The following is a 22,545-nucleotide window of genomic DNA, read 5'->3' as shown; positions in this document are numbered from 1 at the left end:
TGTGTGGAGCAGGGATTTGGCAGCTCCTGCTCCAGGCCACAGCCCTCAGCTACACAAACAAACGTGTGGGTTTGTCAGGGAGCTGCAAATAGCCCGCAGCTGGTCTGCTCAGCTCTCTGCTGACCCTGCTGGGAGCAGCAGGCTGGGGTAGCTGACCTCCCGTGGCCCCTGCCAGCTTCAGTTCCTCTGCTTCTGTGAAGGGTTTTTGTATGGAGTCCTCCATATTAGATGTTTGTGTGTTACAGTGATAAAAACAATGTGAACAATCTTTATGATATTTTTTTCCCGGTTTATAAAGATGCCATTTGTTTTTGCTGTAAACTTATGCTTGTTTATTCTTATTAATCTCACTGTAACTTTTTTTTTTGTTGCTTCCTTAGTCAAAATGTTACGGCCAGACATTATTGACAGAAGTTTACAAGCATCTGAATTTGATTGAGTCAGACTACTTTGGAATTGAGTTCCAGAATATCCAGTCATATTGGGTGAGTACAGTTCCCTGACAAATCTGGTATAATAAAAATGTTGGGTGAATGCAGTTCCTTGGGTGACAAAAATTTCTCAGTCTGCTGCAGTTTCCTGTAGTCTCCTGTGGGATTATCTCTTGGATTCTTGTAAATCTGTTTCACTCAGGAGAATGACAAGAGCTATTGAAGAAGGGAGGAAACAGATCCTGCTTCTTGTTAAGTCTCAGAAATTGTATAAAGAAGCTAAATAGCTGCTGATGTTCCCACTTGCAGGGACAGAAATAAAATCCTCCTTTCCTCTGAAAGCAGAAACATGAACTCAAAGTGTACTCTGCAGAGCACTTACAAAATCAAATTATGGTGTTTAATTTTGGTAGTGTTCATATTTATCCTCAGTTAATTCAGTCTTCAATTAATTTTCCTGAAGAGCCATTCCAAACCTCTTTCTAATCAACAAAAACCTCAGCAGGCACACAGACCTGCAAGCTTTTTAAATCATTGATCTAGATCAATGCTGACACCTTTAAGCCTCCTAGTCACTTATCCTGTACCTTGCAAAGAGGACAGTGTGGCTTCTAGACTAGAAAATGTTCCTCAAACTTTCCTTTCATTTGATTTGTTTTTGTTTTTTCTACTTTTTTAAGTTACTTTTTTTAAGATTTAGGACTCACATGCAGAGAATATGATTGAGAACATAGGGAATGCTAATGGCACTCTCCATGCTGCTCTTGAACTGAGGAAATACACTAAAGCTTGTTTAGTTTCTGCTGCTTGTGCATGGTGTCCAAACTGTTCCTGCAGCTAATAATGTTCTTAAAATCCTCAACTGTCTCACAAACAGAACAGTAACTAGTAAGGACCAAACATAATTGTCTTGTAACAATTTTCTGTTTGGTAGAGTGGGGAAAAGAAAAAGGTTGAGCTTCCAGAATATTTTACATTGCTTTTGTGGATTCTCCTTTTACTAGAACAATAGTCTTTCTTGTAAAACATGCTTGTCAAAAGGGAAAAAATGGTGGGAAGTTAATATTGAGCCTTAAGTAGCTAGGGATGAGTGACAGAAATAGCACAGAAGGGAAAAAAAGCATTGGACCTTTGCATGTTCTGCAGACTTTCTGTAATTCTGCAGCCTGGCTCCTGTCAGACTGTAGCTTTTGGCACGACTCCTGCCCTCTTGGCACTGGGGCTTTGCTTTTGCTGACCTGGCTCTTCTGTCCAGATGAGCTTTAAGCACAGATCAGTGGCTTTTGTATTGATGCATGAGAAATGTCAATTCAAATAGATAAGTACACTTTTTGTAAAGCAAAGGAATTACAGCATTGAGGAAGAAATGCTACTCATAAATTACTGTTTAATTTGAATTTACTTTTGATGTTTTCATATTATGTTAAATAAGAATGTAAGTTTGTAATTTTTTTCTCTCCAATTTCAGATTTGGCTGGAACCTATGAAACCTGTTATTAAACAAGTACGGAGTAAGTAGTTTTAAAAAAGGAAGTTTTCCTTAATTTGCATCTTCTTTATGTGGGTTGCTTTCACAATTACTACTTGATTTACTGGTTATGCTTCCCTGTAAAACACACATGGCAGGGGTGAGAGTGGTTCCTGCTGGGGCATGCTAACCTGACATTTTAATAGGCAGTATGTGGTGGGTGGAATGGAAACTTCCTGCGGGCAGGGTTCTTTCTCTGATAAATATCTGGATAGGTTGGCTCAGCTGGTGTTGTACTGAAGTGAAATATAACACTTGCTGTGTTAGCTTTTGGAAGTTGTGTTGTCATACCGTGGGAAGAAAAAGGAACATTTTGGCTGATTCCCATGGCAGATCTTTCCACATGCTCAGGAGCAGAGGTGGGGATCTCCCACCTGGGTGGTGGCTCTGGAGTGTGGTCTTGTCTTTATGCCACCTAAAAAGTGTTAATGTGACAGGCAATTTAAAGCCCTAAAACAGTTGAAGAATGCAGCTTGCTGGTTGGTTCTTCAGATGTTGAAAGATTAGATCCAGTTTTTTGTTTTTTCTCTGTAGAACACAGTTAAGCAATTTGTTTGTTTTGTGGTTCTGATTGTAGAGGCTTTGTGGAGGAACAAGATCAGGAGGGTGTGGTGGATTCCTACTGCTTTGCAAATCTTGATTGAAATATGTTGAAAATGAGTACTGGGAAGTAGCTTTTAGCTACTCTTCTCTCTAAAATTGATTGCCAGAAAATATGAAATCATCAATTCTAGCTCATTTTGTAACTTTAAGGTCATGATTTTTGACTTTTGTCGGCACTGTTTTTTAACCAGAAGAGCCAAACCATCTATAAAATAAGGCTCCTTTGGGAGAGTACAGAATATTTTCACTCTATTTTCCCTGCCAAAAAGATGTTGGAAGTGCTGTGTTTTTATATGCTCCTGGCTAGGAGGAATTATATCCCAGTCAAAAAAATCTTGTGGATCACAAGTGCTGCTTGGTTACTCCTTCTCTATCCTCTCCTATAGTATATAAATTGTGGAAACTTGACCTTAGACCACAGTGTTCCCTGGTGATACAAACATTGTTCTAAAATGGTCTAAAATCATGGGGATGTACCAAGATTTATGGCTTCTTTACAGTCTGCCACCCATGTTATGTTGCCAGTGAAACGGAAAGATTTATTTAATTTTTTTGTTAATATCATTCTGTAAGAGATACCAGTCAGTTGTCTGGCAAATGTTCATGTTCTGAAATCAATTTTAAATTGACTAAAATGTCCTATTTTCTATATATTGGTTTTTTTTTTTTTTCCTGTAGAATGTAAATATTTTGAAGTTAAACTTCTAACTTTTGGTCCAGCAGCAGGGGAACACAGATGTTATGGATTTTAAGGTGATCTTGCTCAAACTTGTTGGTTGATGTTGCTGGTGATTGCTGTGTACCTGCAGACAGGCACTTCTGAGTCTTTGACATCTCTCTAATAACAGAAGTTCTTGGTTTACTCCCAGTTAGTTTTGGCTGTGTGACATCCATTGAACTTTGTCTTGTGTGATAAGGTTTGGAATTTTAAAATTAATTTCAAATGAATGCAGTCAGTTTTACTAGTGAACCACTCCAGATGGGAAGGAGTTTGGATCCAAATTTTCAGGTTCCTAACAGACACACAGTATCAGGTTGACATTTGGGTACCTTCTCTGAGGTGCTGCTACTTTATGTAAATCAGAGTTGTCTTCACCATTCCTGCCTGGGTAATTTTTTCCCACATCCTTTTTGTTTCTTACTTTTGCTCAGACTTGGCTTCTTAAAATAAATCCTGCATCTTGATTAAGACTGGGCAAGTGTTTATTTTCCTGATTTGAGTGGAACTTATTCATAGAGGAAAGGCAAGACTGGCTAAACAAAAAGAGGAGGGTTGTGCTACAGAAGCAAATATGCAGTATTATGTTTTTAATTTTTTTATATTTATTATTATTTGATATAAGTGATGCTTGAAACACTTCCAATATTGCTCCCACATTAATACTTCCACTTGATTTGCATCAGTAATGTGCAGGACTGTTCTTAACCTTGTGGAGGTCTTCCAGAGGCTCAGAGTATTTTCAGAAATTTGATGTAAAATTTTGATCTTTTAACTGGGATCATTAAAACTATTTATTTCCCTCACTTGGACTATGTCTAGAACTGTAGAATCCTTAGTCTCTGCCAAATGTGGGCTTTCTGTGTCATTACAGGGTGTTATTTCCAGCCTCCTTTCATTTCTAGATGCTACGCTGTAATTAGGATGTGGATTTTTGTTTTTTTTTTGTTGTTGTTGACCAAAGCTTTGGTAATTCTGGAATTGGAGGCTGGGAGCTGCTCTTGTCACAGCTGTGATACTCTGTGAGTTCTCCCAGCTACTTGTCAAAAAGCAAAGTTTGTTATTTGCTCATTAGCAAACGAGAGGATGGGTGAAGGAATGTTTGGCCTGTGGGAATGAGTTATTCCAGACAGAAAAAATCAGTGTACTTTGGGGCTGATGGGGTTAAACTGGACTGTTTTAAGCTTTGAGAGATCCTGGTGCTTAAAATAAATTAAAAAGCAGGCTGCTTGTGCTCCAACAAGTTTGATTTATTTTTAATTTGGCTAAGTTTACTTTCAAACAGCAGTAGCACGAGGACACTGGGGGCACAGCCTGGCTCTGGTCCAGGGGGTGCCTGTGCACATCAGGTGGATGCTCAGGAGGCTCCTGGAAGCACAGCCTGCCCAGTGCTTTGTTTGCCTCTGCAATACTTGGCCTCATTTGCTTTCAGGCAGGAAAAACAGTAGGAAAACAGTGGTGCCCAGTCCTGGCATGGTGAGAGGTTGTTGTAGCCTGTAGGAATTCCTTCAGAAATCCAGGTGGAACAGGGATTGTGGCTCCACAGGCTGAGTTGTGATGCTGGAACTGATAATTTAGAGCATTAGGGACTGTTTCCAGCAGTGACCAAGGGTTCTCTTCAATTTTAAAACTTAAATTAGTTTTCTGGAAATGGGAGGAGATGTGTATTACCAGGCATGCTGGGAGCAGGGAGCAAACACCCTTGTATCTCCATGGGGAGCCATCAGGTCTGCTGGCATCACTCCTGATGGTGGAGGTGGGTGTTGGGAGCCTGTGGGATGTGTCTCCCTTCTGGGACCCTCTCCCTGGGTCACCTCTGATGGTCTTTTATGCTGCTTTGGGGTATTAGAGATTTCTCATTGCATGAAGCTGTTTTTCCAGTTTCAGCCTGCAGATTCACCTTGTCAGTGGCATCCAAGTTCCTCTAGAAAACAGCTGCTTTATCTCACTTGACATGAACAATCAACACCAGAGCCTGCTGTGGTTAGCTGGGATTTTAAACTGGCTAGAATTTCTTTGTATTATTTCTCTGCCTGTTGGCAAACAGAATGTGCATGTGTTTATGAAGAACATGGGGTGTTTTTGTGAAATGACCAACTTTTCTTCTAGGACCAAAGACTACGATGCTTCGTCTGGCTGTAAAGTTTTTCCCTCCTGACCCGGGTCAGCTGCAAGAGGAATATACTAGGTAAAGTCTTTTTAGAATGATTGGACATGCTTTATACACTGAATTAATAGAGTAGGAAGGCAGCACAGCTGCTTTCAAGCAAAACTGAGGTGGAAGATGAGTAAAGGAGCACTTACAGTGAATGTTACAGTGTCAGCAGACATGTGTTGGCAGATGAATGTTATCAGAAAAAATACTTTTCAAAACAGAAAACAGCGCAGGTTAGGGCTTTCCATCATCCTGGTGTCAAGGGAGTCAGAGTATACAGAAAATGCTAACATTTATAAACACTGTCTATAAAAAATAAATAAAATAATCAGTACATATTTTAATAAGTGATTTAAACTTCCAAACACACTTTACTGTTCACAATTTTAACCCTGCTCACCATGGGTTGTTTTTGTGGATTGCTAATGGATCTGTGGCCAGTTAAGCAGCCCTATCCACCTGCTGGCACCTGGGGACCTGGTTTGCAGTCTGTCTCTAACAAGGACATTACCCAGATGTTGATGTTTGAAGAGCTCATTTAGTGCTTTTCACAGTTTCACTACTTTTAATTGGAATTCCTCTCAGAGAGGTTCCTTATTATCCTTCAGATGTATTTAAGAACAAGCCAGCATGACAACAGTTGTGACTGTCTCTTCTGAGGAGAAATACTCTCTGAATATTTCCTTTGCACCAAGTTTTCTTATTTTAACTGCTGCTCCATATAGGGAATTCATTAGGAATACAGCTTTTTAGAGCAGGAACTGTATTTTGCCTATTTATTGAGTATTTATGGTCTGCACTTAGAGCATCTGGGTAGTTAATGATGCTGTTAATGATATTGTATTCTCTCTTGTGAGTGTACTAGAGAAACTGAGAGCTCATCAGACATACAGAAAGCAAAGCATACTTTTTGAGAAGCCTTTAATACATACTTACAGTACTTAAAAATTTAAAAAAATCCCTATGATTCAAAATTTAGAACTTTTAGTACCTTTTACTTCAGGAATAAAGTTTTAAAATAAACTCTTATTTAAACAAATGTTAGTGCTATCTCTTAGGGTATAATTCACTAAAGAGGAACCAGTCTGTTAGTTTGAAGGTTTATAGTAGTGAGTTCTTGCCTCTTTACTGGAGTCCTTAGTGTATCTCCTTACAAGTAAAAGGAACAGCATACAAAACTGTTAAACAGAAATTATTCCTCTTTAACTACTGGATGGGAAATATTTTAGTTGAACTAATAGAGCAGTATAAGAAAAGTAAATTCAACTTCTTACTGTCTTTGTAGGCTGCTAATATAGTTCTGAAAAATACAACTGCTGAGTAGACTAGCTGAGTGCTAACAGAAATGCTTATTAGTTTTCCTAACAAAATACTGGAATCAATTATATTCTTCCATATTTTTTTCTAATAAATAAGATCACTTGAAATGTTAAGTTTCTTTCCAGCTAAAAATGCTGTTACTGCACTGTTACTGTTTGAAACATGGTTTTCCTTCTGCTTTCTTGTTCCTGTGAGTCTTTCTGTGCTGATAAATTGCACTGGGACAGTCACAGGTTATTTTGGTTTGATTTGGCCTGGCTCCTTGGTAGCCAGGCTGTTGTGTTATTCTTTGGAGAGCAGAAGGATCAGGAGGTGCTGCTTTTATAAGCTCCTGCTCAGTTGTTGTGTTGTGTTTTCACATGTCAGGATGGTGTGTGTAACTCCAGCCCTTGCACCTCTCCTGCAGGTACCTGTTTGCATTGCAAATCAAGAGGGACCTGGCAGAGGAGAGGCTGACCTGCAGTGACAACACAGCTGCCCTGCTGGTCTCCCACCTTCTGCAGTGTGAGTATCCCACTGCTGATGGTGCCACTGCTAACCCACATTCAATCACACATGGAAGCTTTTGGTAACTGAAAGAAGTCTCTGTCTCACAGTATTTCCTTCTCCACACACTGTAAAAGTGTTGGTTTTCAACCCTGGGATGGTCATCAGGGCTGGTGTGGGGAGGAGCAGCTGGTGCTTTTGTACCAGGTAAATTTGGTTTCTGAGGGGTAGTACAAAACCAGCCCCTTGCTGTTTCCCTGGCTCTGCAAGCTCTGTTGCCAGCACTCTTCAGACAGCTGTTCCCAGCTGTCTAGGTGCTTCCTTGGCTCCACTTCTCACTTTCCCTGTGCCTGGGAGGAGATGGCTGTGCAGGAACTGGGCTGAAACACAGCTGAGAGCCATGCTGGAACAGGTTCTGCAGTGGGGCTGTCAGCAGCTTTCCTCCTCGCTGGGACTGAAAATGGAAATGGGAAGCAATTTATCAGGAAGCACTCCATGCTGCTGCTGGCTCAGTCTGTACATGCTTAAAGACCTAAAATGTGGCCTTTGGGACAAGGAGGTTGGAAACCCTGAGTTCAGACACCAAATTTCTGGAGCAGCAGCTGAAGTGTTCACAGGTCTGCAACCCAACCTGCAGACAGAGCCTTTGGTGGCTCTTGGCTGGCTGGAAGCAAAAGCTGATCAATTATTTTTCTTCACATGTGCACTGCTAAATAGTTATGGATTGTCTAATTCTGCAATGCAATATAATAATACAGTTATTATAGTATTTCTTCTGGTGATTTTATTGGAAGAGCAAATCTGTATTGTGTGTGTGGCACCACTAAAACCTGCTCATGGTTTTCCAGCACTGTGGAGCTGATGAGAGACTCTCACCATCAGGCCTTGCTTAGCCTGATTCTGCTCTTCTGGAAGAGAGAACAGGTTCATTTTCAACAGAAATTATTTTACAAAATATTCAGTATTTTTGACTCATTCCTTCTTGTGCTGGCTAGGTTTTAAACAGGATTTGCTGTGTTCTTGTTAAGAACAATCCCATTCCTTTCTCTGACAGTAGCTGATGGCAGATGCCCTCAGACACAGGGCAAGCATATGGCAACTCTTCCTTTGCTACATCCATCCCATAATCACTGCACACACAGCTCCACAGACTGACTGCATTTATTTGGTTGCCCTTGTGTTTGTCTAATTTTTGAATTTTCTTACATTTTTTGCATCCTTCCACAGAAATGAGCTTCACAACTTAGTTTTTGGGAAGTTTTTAGGGCAACATATGTACTTTTATCTTTTGAAACCTTTTAGTTTAAGTTAATGTTGCAAGCTCTTTTTTTATCAGAAAAAGTAAATTCTTAAAATTTATTTATTCAACTTGTAATTTTTATATACATTTGCCACATGTTCTGCCTGCCTTGTGCTTTTGTATTCCAAGCCAAAGGCTTCTGATGGTTTCGTGTTGTATCAGGTGGAAGCTGTTCTGTAGTTTACAATAATGCTTTTTTCTTCTGTAAATATTCCTAAATTCACAGCATTGCATCTGAAAGACATGGATATGTGGAGACCAAAATTCCATCTGCAACTTTCATCTTCCCAAGTAGCCTTGTCTATTACTATTTTACATATATATACTAAAAAATAAGTTGAAATAAGCTATTTAGTATAAGGTATCTGTAAGGAGGAAATGTTTAGACCACCTCACAGGTCTTCTAAAAGTTTCACATCTTGCACCTTTAAGAAGTCTAAATTTTCCAGACAATGTTCAAATACTGAATATCTCAACATACTGAACATTGTAATCTGCAGGAAGTCAGCTTGGCATAAATGTGATTTTTAGTAAAATGAAGCTGGATACAAAACATCATGCACAAATTTGAAGCACTTAAAGGTCTCTCTTAATTCCTTACCAAATATTTTGTCAGTGTTCCTTTCCATTGTTTCTTCTTACTCTAACATTGTTTTGTTTTCTGTTGTAGCTGAAATAGGAGATTTTGATGAATCAGAAGATCGAGAACACCTTAAAACAAACCAATATTTGCCAAACCAGGAAAAACTTGAAGGAAAGATCCTGGAGTTCCACAGGAAGCATGTGTAAGTGAGGGTTAATGAAACCACTAAGGGAACCCCTGGGCAGCAGATGGGCTTCCCTGGGGGAGGTTGAGCAGCTGCATGACAGGATGACACTAGGAGTGTGTAAATTAATCATCATTTACCTTGAGCAAGAAAGTTTGGTGTAGCAATAGTTGCATAGTCAGGATGGAGTTGTTGGGCAGTAATTTTTCCTCAAGTGATTTTTGCAGTGTGCCTTTAATAAGGCCCCAAAGAAAGCTTACATGTAATAATGGGTTTAGGCAAAATAATTCTTTAGAGTTTCCATTCTACAAAGTTTAAGCTCAATTTTGCCAGCATATGCAGAGCTCTTGCTTCTAAATAATTAGAAATCAATTGCATCATATTCTTTTGCTACACATTAAGCATAAGGGAGATGGAGGAGGATGGAGGGACTGGGGAAGAAATAACTTCCATCAGAATTCATGCAATGCCTTATCTTACAGCTGGGTATTTTTGAAATAAGGGAAGACTATTAGTGGCAAAGAAACTCTGCCACAAATATAAAATTAGTTCCAGCATGGAGTCAGGAACTGCAGGAACTTATTTTTCTGTAATTTTTGAGACCTTGCATATTAGGATTTAGGAATTCGAAGTTCTTTTAAAAATTGTGAATGTCCACACATGCATTTTATTGTGTTTTAATCCAAACTTAGATTTTCCTTTGCTCTCTGTGGGTGAACTCATGGATTGCTGCTGACTGATTTTCTTTTAAGACAGAACAAAGGTTTTTCAGGGCAGCATCTGTATTTAAAGACACATCCTGTGGTATTGGGAAATTGGTTCCTGAGAATTTCAGTAATTAGGTATTTGCTGTTTGTGATCAGTCATTTTAACTTGTACTGAAATTATCGCTAATGATGAAATTTTAGTTTGTTGATTCTTCATGAAGTCAGGTGGTTACCTTTTTCTGCTTTTGAACCTTTGAGGTGCTTGTGGAAATGATGAAGAAACAAAAGAAATGTTTAAGTAATTTAAAGTAATTTTGAAGTAAATTAAAATATATGCTAGGATTCTTCACCTTGGGAGAAAGTAGCCAGAGTAGGAAAACCATTAATTTCATTATTTTTCTCTTGTCTGAAGAAAAGTGCTGAAATAATTAGTAATTTCAAAGCAAATTAAAAGGGGAAACACCCTTTTCACAGAACTTGCAGCAGCATTGTGATACTACAGCAAGGTGCTGTGGAGTCTGAAGCTACCAATGGGTCATGCAAGGTTTTGATGACACCATGCAGGGTAGGCTGATGGCTCTCAAATATGAGGAAAAATGTGGGATTTTTAGATCTAAGTACCCCCAGAGCATGGGCAGAGCAGCCCAGCATTAGTCACATACCAGGGCTCTGTTCAGTTGCTTCTGCTTGTGGGGAATTTTCCTGGTTTGCTCCTCTTGATGGAAAGGTGGTGACTGCCTTCTGAGTCAGGGCCTGGTAGCTCTGTTAAATAGATTTGAGGTTTTTTTTCAAACAAGTTACTTCTAATCATTGGTTACAGTAAGGAAAGTTTGTATTTTTGCCTGTCAGGAAAGTTAATAGGTAAAGATTCTGTTAAATAGATTTGAGGTTTTTTTTCAAACAAGTAACTTCTAATCATTGGTTACAGTAATAGTTTGTATTTCTGCCTGTGAGAAAGGTTAATAGGTAAAGATTTCTTGCTTCATAAATGTACTTTTCAAAATTTGTTTAAGAATTGCATTTAATACAGCCATATTATTAAAATGTTTGTAAATCTTATTTTAAGGCAGGTTTTTAGAATTGTACATGCAAGCCATGTTCAGGTTAACAGCTGAGACATAGGATTAGAAAAGGTTACCTTTGAATGTTTGTGATACCTGGTTACCTTGAAGGTACATTTCAAATTTCCCCTGTGCCTTTGGAAACATTTTTTTTTGAGAAATGTAATTTTGCATGCAGTGCAGTCTTAAAATTAGCTGTGGCTTCCAAGGTTTAACCCCAGCTGAGCCCAATGCTGCTGCTGGCTGCCCCTTGGTGGGTTGGGAGAGAGATTTGGAAGGGTGAAAGTGGGAGAATTCACAGCTTGAGGTACAGACAGCTTAAATAGGTGGAACAAGAGCCACACACACACATGCAAAGCAAAACCAGGAATTCATTCCTTACTTCCCACTGGCAGGCAGGTGTTGAGCCATCTTCAGGAAAGCAGGATCCCATCACAGGTAACAGAGACTTAGGAAAACAAGCCCCATCACTCCAAATATTCCCTTTGCTCCTGCTTCCCCCAGCTCTGTGTGCTGAGCACAGGCCATATGGGATGGGATGTCCTTGGGGTCACTTGGGATCAGCTGTCCTGGCTGTGCCCCTCTCCCAGCCCCTCCCTGTGGAGCTGTGTGTGTTCCACACAGGGCCTTGGCTCTGGGTGAGCTTTGCTGGGCAATAAGGAAAACACCCCTGGGTTATCAACATGTCCCCAGCTCAAACAGAAACCTCAGCCTGGTACCAGCTGCTGTGAGGAAAATGAACCCAGGCCTAAACCTGCACACACATCCCTTCTCTTCCCTTACTCAGGGAATATTGACCACCCTTTCCCTTCTTCAGCAGTTGAGGAGAGTGCTGAGTTTTCTCAGTGTAGTCACACTTTTCCTCATTTCTCTTCCAAGGAGCAGGGACCTGGGCATTTGGCTTTTTCCTGGTGAGGATGCACAGTGCAATTGGACACAAATGCTTCTTTTTCATACTATTCTGATGTGTCACATTTTTACTTTTTTCATTTATTTTAATGTTTTATTTCCTTTAATTTACCTTATTATTCCCCCACTTACCTTCAGCAGACTAATATTTTTGAGGCCAGGTTGGATGGGGCTTGGAGCAGCCTGGGATAATGGAAGATGTCCTGGATGATCTTTAAGGTCCCTTCCCACCCAAACCATCCTGGGATTCTGTGATTTTTCCACTGATGATTGCTCCTGAAAGATTTCTTGTACAAACCAGGTGTTCAGGAAGAGAAACCCATTTCTGGCAGGATTGTTTCTGTGGCACTTTCCTTCTGCCTGTTTTCCTTTTTATTTTATTTATTTTTTTTTTACTTCACTATTAGAAAATTTGGCCTCCACGGTCCCAGAAAAGGTTTCAGGAGTAGGGTTAGCAGAAGAAAGTATCTGCACTTCTACTGTAATGGAACTTTCTTGATTTTCTCAGTGTTGCTTACATCAAAAGATTGTTGGAATGCTGAACCAGAAGATTACAGTGTTTCTTATTCTCTTTTTCCTTTTTTTTTTTTTTTTTTTTTTTTGCTTCACTGTAGCTATTAGAAGTGGGAGAATGTCATCACCCTGAGTAAAACAGAACCTGTGTATCCAATCCATTCTGTAAATGGAGAATGTTGTAATTGGAAAGATGGCAGTTGAATGCTTATTTTCTATTAAACATTTTTTTCTTTTACATTTGTAAATACTTTCTTTTACTTTCATAGAGTATAGTTTCTATACTTTGCAAATGTAGTAATGGTAAACAAGATGAGTTATATTTTTGGTATAGCACATTAGTTATTGCTTCAGCAAGAGCCTGAATTAACCTATTTTATTTCTATAATTTTTTAAAAATAGAAGACATATATTTTGTAGATGGTGTATTTGGTGCTGGTGCAGTTAATTCCTGACACCCAGACACCCAAAATACAATGTTTTCTGCCTTCCTGTGAGTAGTAGAATACTTGCTGCAAGGTGAGTGCAGGATTCAACATGACACATTTGGCCTGTGTTCACATGTCTGTGGTTTCTTTGTCTGTGCATACATAAATAGAAAAGAAGTAGAAGATTTAATAGATTTATGTTTACATTTACTGTTATCCCTCACGTCCTTTCACTACTTGTTAGCTTAGTTGTCCATGAATTTAAGTTCTTTAAATTGCCTGTAAATTAGAAAAACTCTAACTTGACACTTCGTCTTTAAAGTTCTATATTAATCACTGGGTTTAAATGCTCTGTAAATCAATTAACACTTGACAGCATTTATTTTAAGTCCATTGCCATGGGATATTTTATCACAACCAATATTTATGTAGTTGGATGGTTGTAAGGAACCTCCACACCAACACCTTTTGCATTGACAGCAGTTTTTGCAGGAAATACTGATATTAGTGTGTCATCCATTGACCTGGGGAAGATTAAGTAGATTTATCTGCTTAATGGCTGAACAAAATTAGAGCAGATTGTTTTGGGGCTGGGCTGTGCAGCTAAGCCTGCAGGCAGCATCTGAGGGCAATTTCTGTAGCTGCCTCTCTTGGTACCTGTCTGTGGCACAAGCAGAGCTGCCTGGCTCTGCTCCCAGCTCCTCCACACCAGGCTCAGCCTTCTCTGCTGCCTACAGGCAGCTTGTGCAAGTGAGCACTCTTAAAATTGACTGGTATCTTATTTTTATTTCCATGTATCTAATAGTACATGAAATAAAGAGTCAGTGGTTCTACATCAGCTACACCAGGCTGTCCGTGAGGAATTTTTTTAGAGCTCCAATTTTCTAGTTGCCACTTTTTGGTTTTTGCCTTCCTTCCCTTCCAACCCTCCTTCCCAACCTCAGCACCCTTTTGAAAAGACAAAGCCCTGCTTTCATTCTTAATGTCGCTGTGTTCAGAAGAATTACAGCAGGAATTAGCGTGGGTGGGAGTTACACACAGTGCTCAGAGTGTAACTCAGGAAGCCCTGGCCAAAAGCAGGATTTATGATCTACCTCTTTTGTCTCGTGTATGTTTAATAAATAGGAACCATGGTACTCCAGCTTTTTTGATGTAGTTGAGGAATCTGTGGTGGAAATGGAAACAACAGTTAAAGCCAGTGTTAAAAGCACTTAGTTACTCATTTCAGTGAGGGGAAGGAAAATCTGCTTTACCAATTTGAGCTTTTAGACATAACTAGTCCATGTAGTAGTAGCAGTGGTAAAAATGGCTCTCTCTGTTTTTTGGCATTTCTGTTTTCATTTGAAATCAGGTTTTTGTGTCTTTTATTTCCTTCCCTTTCTATTACTTGGTCACAAAATACTGACATTTGGATAATGGTGGATTATGGACTGAGCTTGTAAAGTCAGGAATGTCATTGAATCTCTGCCTTCTGCAGCTGGCAAAATAAATTTGTGATTTCCTGCTGTAGTGTTTTAGATTCTTTGTTTTCCCTTCCAGAATGAACAAGGCAACAGAACACTGCTGAAATGCTGTTGTGTGCATTCAGGTTTACTTTCTCAGGGCATTTTGTGTATGTGTATGTCTTTACACAAAAGAGAATTTTACTAAGTATAAAAAAATCATTCCTTTTTCTAACAACTTCTATTTTTAAAACTGCAGCATATGAAATAAGTTTCATAATTGTGTTCTGAATTGTAGAGACAGTTCCTACTTGGGGTTAATATGTATTGTCATCGCCCCTAGTTTTGTTAATTCAAATGTAATAATTCACTTCACTATTCTCTATACATATTTTAAAAAAATCTATGTGGAGCTAAACAATTTTTTCATCTAACACATGACTCTAGGTAGGTAGGAGGTATTTTTAAGGAGTATGACTAGAAAAGCCAGTCAAGGGACCAGAAGAATTTATTTAGTAGTGATGTTGTGGGTGGCACAGCATAGTACACAAAATAGGTAATGCTAAAAATAGTTTGTCATCTGTTTTAATAAAATGAAACGCAGATTTATGGAAGGAAGGCCACTTTCTTCTTGGAAAAAAAGGCTTGTAAAATTTGCTTAGTCTTTGTGTGTGCAGGAATCTAATCTGGTTTCAGCACTGGTTGTTTGTAAATAGAATAATAATTTTTTAGCACCCATGTCTTCTGTGTATCATTGCATTTATCCTAGTGAACTTGCACATGGAAGTAATTTGGTATTTGTTATTTCTAATCATTGTCAGTAGTGATGTAGGGGGTCAGTTTATCCAGCTGTGGCTGATGCAGCCTCACTGCTCTGAATGGCCCAGCAGGTCCTGTGCTGCTGATACTTCACAGAATTCCTGAGTGCTTTGGGATGGAAGGGACCTTAAAGTTAATCTTGTTTTGACCTCCTGCCATGGGTAGGGACACATTCCACTATCCCAGGTTGCTCCAAGCCCCATCCAACCTGACCTGGGACACTTCCAGGGATCCAGGGGCAGCCACAGCTGCTCTGGGCACCCTGTGCCAGGGCCTCACCCCCCTCACAGGGAAGAATTTCTCCTAATGTAATTTTAATCTCATCTCTTTTAGTTTAACACCATTTCCCCCTTTCCTATCACCTTTTGTCCATAGAAAAAGTCCCTCTCCCCTTTTTTTAAAAGCCCTTGTTAAAACTGGAAGGCCACAATGAGTTCTCCCCAGAGCCTTCTCTTCTCCAGGTGAACACCCCCAGCTCTCCCAGCCTGTCTCCAGAGCAGAGGGGCTCCAGCTCTTGGAGCATTTCTGTGCCCTCCTCTGGTCTTCCTCCATCCTATGGAGTGTCCACTCAGGCTGGAGACCCCAGATCTGGAGGCAGCTCTGCAGTGGGGTTTCCCTGGGGTTAGCACAGGAGAAGGTTCTCCTGCTTTTCCTGGTTCTCCTGGACCATGTTATGCCTAAAAATGAGTAGTAGCATTTCCTGGGTGACATGCTTATGTTTGTGGTAAAGACATTCTTGCTTTGTAGTGTAACTGGGGCATGATCACTAGCAATAGCTGGACTTGATCATCTTCAATGTCTTTTATAATGATAAAATGATTTTATAATTCTATGACTCCAAGAACTCCTTCATTTCCACAACACCATTTGCTCATTCTTGGAGGATCTTTAACTCCTTGTCAGGACCCATGAACTTATAGAGTGTTTTGACTTACAGGGAAAAGCTCTTGTCAGTACAAGTACCCACTGAAAATACACTACGATCTAATGTACTCCCTCTCATGGAAAAAAAGGGGGATTGAGAAAAAAAGGACTGTTTTCATGCAGGAGAGTAAAATGTTAGTGGTTTGATGTCAGCTAAGCTGGGGAGCAGTCAGTGAGGGCTGAAACTGTGACAGGTCATGAACAGTCTCTGTGTTGCTGTTTTGGACCTTGTGCACCCTTACAGGGCAGTTGCTCCTGTTTGTGTACAGCTTCCTCTTGTTTTTAGAGTAATTTTGACAGCAGATGAGGTTTCATTTTAAAGATCCTTCTCTGGATTCCTTGGCAGGGAGGGAATTATCCAGCCAAAGGCACCTGGTAGTAATAGAGTAATAATTTCATGGTCCCAAAACCTGACCTGAAAAGGGTCATTCTGTTGCAATATTTGCATTGTTTCTGTTTTGCTGGCTGTGCAACTCTACCAGCTCTCACTTCTTGTCTTAGTTAATGCCAATGTGTACACAAGACAGCAGAAGGAGGAGCACTGTGGATTGAATTTGGATTTGTTCAACTTTATAGTTTCTCAGCTTTAAAAGCTCTGAGCTGATGAATATCTTGGCATCTGTCTTGGGATGCACTTGACATTGGCCATCAGCTGTGTCATAACAGACCTTTCAGTGACAATGACATGGAGTGAAACCACCCAACTAGATGAGACAGAAAATTCTCATTTAGTGCCAGAGTTCAGACTTAAGTGTGTTGGCAGTGTTGTAGAATCATATTTTCTTCAAACTTTATTTTTCTTCCTCATTATAGGGGTCAAACTCCTGCTGAATCTGACTTTCAAGTGCTTGAAATCGCCCGGAAACTGGAGATGTATGGCATCAGATTCCACCTCGCCTCCGACCGTGAGGGCACCAAAATCAATCTGGCAGTTTCACACATGGGTGTGCTGGTGTTCCAGGTATGGCAGGGATGGCAGATTGTCTGTCTTTTAGCAATGTCTTGGAGTAAATCTCTCATTTGAACATCAGGTGTCTTTGATGCCTTGAAAATTTAACGTGTTCTATGGCAAGGAGTGTCATTAAGCCCCCAAAATTCTGTTTGGTGCAGCTTGTTCTTGTGCAGAGTGCAGAGCATCAAAACCAAGTGACACTGAAGTAGAGGGGCTTTGTTTGAAGTTAGGTGTGTGATGAGAGAAAATCATCAATTAATTAATTTGTGGAACAACCCTGGGGCACGTCTGTCATCCTGGAATTTTGGTTTGGTTTTTCTTATCTTAATATTCCAGGGGATTTTTTTGCTGGGATATTGTTGCTCTCATTGTATAGCACTGCTGATTGATTGAAGTGATTGGACCAATTAGTGTTACTATGTTTGTTGTATTAAAGAAGCAACTCAGTGCTCAGAATCCTCTTTATGAATGCAGTGATAGAGTTTTCCTCTCCCCAAAACACAGAGGCAGCTGATTTACTGAAATATTTCTGTTTGGGTGCTCAGCTGTGTCTTGCCTGTTCCTTGGTTACTGTGGAGCAGCTTCTTTTGGAGATGCATCATTCCCACAATCCCTCTCAGACTGCTTAGTGGCCTCTCTTGTTTAAGGGAATATTGTCACCAGAACTAAAAATCCACCTGGATGTGTCCACATACACATCTATATAACCACAACAGAATTTGTTTGGTACTCTGCTTTTCTGAAATGTTTGCTAATATTTGATCATTCTCACTTTGATTCAGGGTAACACAAAAATCAATACCTTCAACTGGTCCAAGGTCCGTAAGCTGAGCTTCAAGAGGAAAAGATTTCTTATTAAGCTCCACCCAGAGGTCTGTGTAACTTTTACTGTAATATAGACTGGTCAGTGTTGAAAAAAATACCTGTGCTTCATTTTATTATGAACATTTCTGGAGTTTGATTTTATAAAACAGCCTCAGAGAGCAGGCTTGGCTGCATCATTCAAGTGTCAATCTTTCCTTTCTCACCCTACAACTTATGATCTTTAGGTTTTGTGTTTCAATCTCAGCTTATCCTTGACACAAGCTTACACATGCATAAATGTAAGGCAGAAAAAAATTACTAGACCCAAGGATTTGGTGCAGCCTTTCTCAGTACTTCTTTGAAAAAGTTGCATCCACCTTCTTGATTCAAATGAAAATTATCTGATACACCTCAGGTAGGAATAGGTGGCTGAAATTAGATGAAATTAGATTGTTGTAGCTTAATTTTAAGGATGGTGTGATTACTCTTGCTTCATCTTTTCTGTGTCATTTTTCATACTTGGCTGATTTACAGTAGGTGTTTTTCATTGCAGATGTCATCAAAATTGTTGCTTCCATGCTGGATGACTAGATTGCATTCAGTGTTTAAATTATATTAAAATAGAGGAAAAAAACCAACTTTGGCATAATAAAATTTCATGTATCAAGGATACCTGAAACAGGACACACTGTCTGCTGATGTAGCAATGTGTCTCACAAGGAGACCCTTGGAAATTTCATGTGATAACTGTACTCTGACATATACAGTATTTTCTGGTTTTGTCTGAATTTCCAGGAGACAAGCATCAGAACTAAAAAAGGAATAATATTTTAAAATAGCTACTATTTCACTTAAATATTTAAATTTCTTTTAATTTTCTAATGGTGGGTTATATTGAGCATGTTTCTAAATTAAAGTGCTTTTTAAACACTTCTACAGTTTCAAGGTAAGCAAACATTTTGGACAGCTATTAAATAATTTTAACTGCATTCAGAATCACTCCCATTGTTTTAAGGCAGATGAGAAGTGACAGCAAAATCCTACATTTTGCTGGAGTTCAGCTTTTTTGTTGGCCCACATTTGTGCCTTCCTTTCCTCCTTACTGTCATTTTAGGTGCTACTGAACTTCTGTGTTTTTTTTCCCAGGGCCCATATCAAGATACCTTGGAGTTTCTTTTGGGAAGTAGGGATGAGTGTAAAAACTTCTGGAAAATCTGTGTAGAGTATCACACATTCTTTAGGCTCTTCGACCAGCCAAAGCCAAAGGCTAAAGCAGTGTTCTTCACCAGAGGGTCATCATTCAGATACAGGTAGGGAGAAACAGAGCACACTCATTTGTCTTAGAAAATGAGAGCAAAAGGAAGAAGTATTCTAAAAACATTCCATCTCTAATGCTCATCCCTGTGTTTGATAACCTTTGTACTTCTGTGGGTTCACAGTGGGCGAACACAGAAGCAACTAGTGGATTATATAAAGGACAGTGGGATGAAGAGAACCCCATATGAAAGGTAAGATGAAATAGCTTTGTAAGGCAAAACATAGCTGAGACTTTCACAGTGCCTAAATAGCCTAAATTGCCTAAATTTCAGTGTTTTAATGCTGCTTGGAGGCAGGCTCATTCTCAGTTCCTAAATGTAAGGTAGCTGAACTAAAATGTAAAAAAAAAATAAAATATTTTGTGATGATATAGAGGCTTTTCAAAGTTTTGGTCACACATTTTGATGTCTATGGATAATGTGGCTTAGCTGTCTGAAAGTTCAGCACGTGCTGAAGATTCCATCATGTTTGTGAGGACCTGTCTGTGCCACTGTAGCTGTGCAATCAGCCAGTGGCAGAGCAGGTGATGGAACTTGGGATCTGCAAGTTTGAAACTGTGACCTAAAATACTCAATTGTTTCTAAACATATAAATATATAAATTAAGAATATGTGTTCTCATTATAAAATTGTTTTTTCCTTGCTTGACTCTAATGCTGTCCAGTCTGTATGTGGGAAACTCCTCCTCCAAATGCAAACTATGTGTGGGAAACTCTTACTCCTAAGACAAAAGATTATAGGGACTTAATAGGAATTTCAAAAAGTCTGCATTAATCTACTATGAATAGATATTGTTAATGTCTCAGACTCCTTTTCTATTTGAAAGTTTGATTTTCTATTTAATTATTGACATAGAAGGAATCTAACCATGAGTGTAATGCAGGATACCACTTTTTGGAGTCTAACATACATAAAAAATTTTATATGGTTGGCTGAATTTTTAAAAATTTGTACAATTGTTGCAGATTAGCTCATTCTGGTTCTGAAGCCATTCTTCTGTAGATGTTTATAACAATGAAAAAGGATGGAGTTAAACTAAAATGTGCTGTTTAGTATTCAGTTTGTACTCAGCCCCAAGCTGTTCTTGAAGTCTCCTTCAGTGGTGCCAAGAGATCCCCACCAGCCAGGTAGGGGTCAGTCTCATCTCTTAGGTAACAAGTGATAGGACAAGAGGAAATGGCTTCAAGTGATGCCATGAGAAGTTTAGGTCAGATACTGGGAAAAATTGATCAGGCACTGGCACAGGCTGCCCAGGCAAGTGTTGGAGTCACTATTCCTGGAAATGTTCAAAAAAGGTGGAGATAAAGCACTTGGGGAAATGGATTAGTGCTGGGGGAACAGTTGGACTTGATTGATGATCCTAGAGGCCTTTTCCAATCTTAATGATTCTCTGATTCTGTGAATGATTTGGATCTTGCTTTATTCCATTTTTGTATGTTTATTATCTTGCACCTTTTAATTTACAACTCTTTTGACCTTTTAAGACTTGAACTAGTTATTAACAAAACACAGATAAAGTAGAGCTTGTGTAGATGAGATGTTTCTGTTGGCTACTGCATGGCCATAAGTGGTGGGGGAAGGAATGAGGCTGGGGCATGTGTTGGATGCTGACAGGCTGCTCTGTTCCACAGGAGGCACAGCAAGGTCAGAGCATCCACCCGCACCTCGAACGCAGACGTGCCAAAGCAGGTCAGTTCTGCAGCACTCTCTGGGTTGTGGCTGTGGGCAGGGGCATGGACAAACAGCTTTCTGAGGTGATAAGTGAAGGAGTCAACTCACCAGAATTGCTGCCACTGTTTGCTCTTTGTCTGCTGCACAGTTCTTTTTGTTGGTTTTACTGATTTGATAGTTGTAGCCAGTGGAGTGTGAAGTGAATAGTGTTTTACTCAAAGTTCCACTGAACTGAAAAGGAAGTGTTGGACTTTCTAGTATGTTATTTCAGAGGATTAGTTATCTCTAGGTACTCTCTGACTGCTCTCTGGCAGTCTCAAAGCTGTTGTAAGATGCCTTCTGCAGGACATGGCAAGAAACAATCATTTCACTGAATGCTCTTGTGTTACGTGGGAGAGGTTAAGGAAGCATCACAGAATTTCACTGTCATTTTGTTGTTTTTCTTTGTGGATGTTTGTTCAGCTATAAAATATATGCTTTTAGCTTTCCATCCAGTTATCAGAATTAAGGAAAAAAACCTTGCCTTTTTCATGGGCTGCTGGATCAGGTTCTGTACAGTGTCTGCTGTAAAGTGAGCTCCTGTGAACCATGTATTTCTTCTGCATATGGATGTGACTGGATGTTACATTTGTTTTTATGTATTACAAAATCCTTTTTATCTGTTGTGTTTCTGCTTTTTTGTCCCCTTTTAGAGTGTCCCATTCACTGAGGGCTTGAGAACTCCAGGGTCTCCTGCCTCAACAGCTGCCCCCTTCCACTCAGTTCACTCCTTGGCCAGTCCTGCTTCTATGCTGCCCATGTTTGCTGAACCCAGCCCCTCCTCCTTGGACCCCCGAGCACCGTACACAAGGATTCCAGACAAAACCACTGCAGCACCAGTGGAAGAAGTGGGGAGGAAGCTGATGCAGCAGCCTGGATCTCCCGTGCTCCAAGGTGTTGGGTTTGGTAGTGTTGCAGGAAACTGTGACCCGTCTTGTCCTGTTGTTGAGAGTGGTTGTGGTGTAGACGTAGATGTAGTGAGAAGTAGTAAGGAGAGCAGGGTTGCTGGTTGTAAAAATGACAATGATGAGGATGACTTTACCACAGGTGTATTCATTGCTGAAAAAGAGCAGCAGCATGGCAGCCGTGGGGCCCCTCTTTTCACACTGACAAATTCCCAGTTACAGGTGTCAGAGGAGTTTATTGATGATGACCCAGCAGAAATGTCCTTTTTTGCTGGGGGCTCTGAGGCATTTTCCTATGTGTACAGCGGGTTAGAATTAAAGGGTTCTGAGTTTTCCAAGTGTCTGTCAGAGCCAGCTGGTTTAGCTGCAGACACCCTCCAGCAAAGCTCAGTCTCTGCTCAGTCGAGCCCTGACAGGTACTCAACCGAGGCCGTGGATATGAACATGGAAGAGGAGTTTGAATTTGAAGAAGGCAGCGATTTCAACGGCAACGCGAGGCCGTCCGACACCTCAGAGCTCTTTGAGGTGAAGGCCCAAGCCAGCAGAATGCAAAGCCTGCTGAGCCCCTCTGAAACCAGCTCCCTCATCAACAACCGCTCCGAGAGCAGCTCCCTCAACAACCTGGCCCTGAACGGGACCTGCTCCCTGCACACCTACGGCTCTGCCAACCACTCCGAGGCCAGCTCCATGCTCAACTTCCCCGCCTACTCCGTGCGCTCCGAGTCCAGCTCGGCCTTCCAGTTCACG

At 40.2% G+C, this 22,545-nt stretch overlaps 1 protein-coding gene across 1 annotated transcript in view; it reads left to right on the top strand.

The window, feature by feature from the left end:
• FARP2 (FERM, ARH/RhoGEF and pleckstrin domain protein 2) overlaps positions 1 to 22,545 on the top strand; it is a 74,090-nt gene that overhangs the window by 18,982 nt on the left and 32,563 nt on the right. The window contains exons 3-13 of the mRNA XM_039727953.1: positions 381 to 485; positions 1,900 to 1,942; positions 5,390 to 5,468; positions 7,162 to 7,259; positions 9,212 to 9,326; positions 16,925 to 17,072; positions 17,846 to 17,935; positions 19,014 to 19,177; positions 19,307 to 19,375; positions 20,815 to 20,872; positions 21,547 to 21,787. Of these exons, the coding sequence (XP_039583887.1) occupies positions 381 to 485; positions 1,900 to 1,942; positions 5,390 to 5,468; positions 7,162 to 7,259; positions 9,212 to 9,326; positions 16,925 to 17,072; positions 17,846 to 17,935; positions 19,014 to 19,177; positions 19,307 to 19,375; positions 20,815 to 20,872; positions 21,547 to 21,787 (1,210 nt within the window). The remainder of the gene's footprint in view (positions 1 to 380; positions 486 to 1,899; positions 1,943 to 5,389; positions 5,469 to 7,161; positions 7,260 to 9,211; positions 9,327 to 16,924; positions 17,073 to 17,845; positions 17,936 to 19,013; positions 19,178 to 19,306; positions 19,376 to 20,814; positions 20,873 to 21,546; positions 21,788 to 22,545) is intronic.

This window comes from Passer montanus, unplaced genomic scaffold (genome assembly GCF_014805655.1).
Source record: "Passer montanus isolate IOZ18808 unplaced genomic scaffold, ASM1480565v1 scaffold63, whole genome shotgun sequence".
Lineage (NCBI taxonomy): Eukaryota > Metazoa > Chordata > Aves > Passeriformes > Passeridae > Passer > Passer montanus.
Note: the sequence above shows the minus strand (reverse complement) of the source record. Positions and strands in the feature narration are given on the sequence as shown.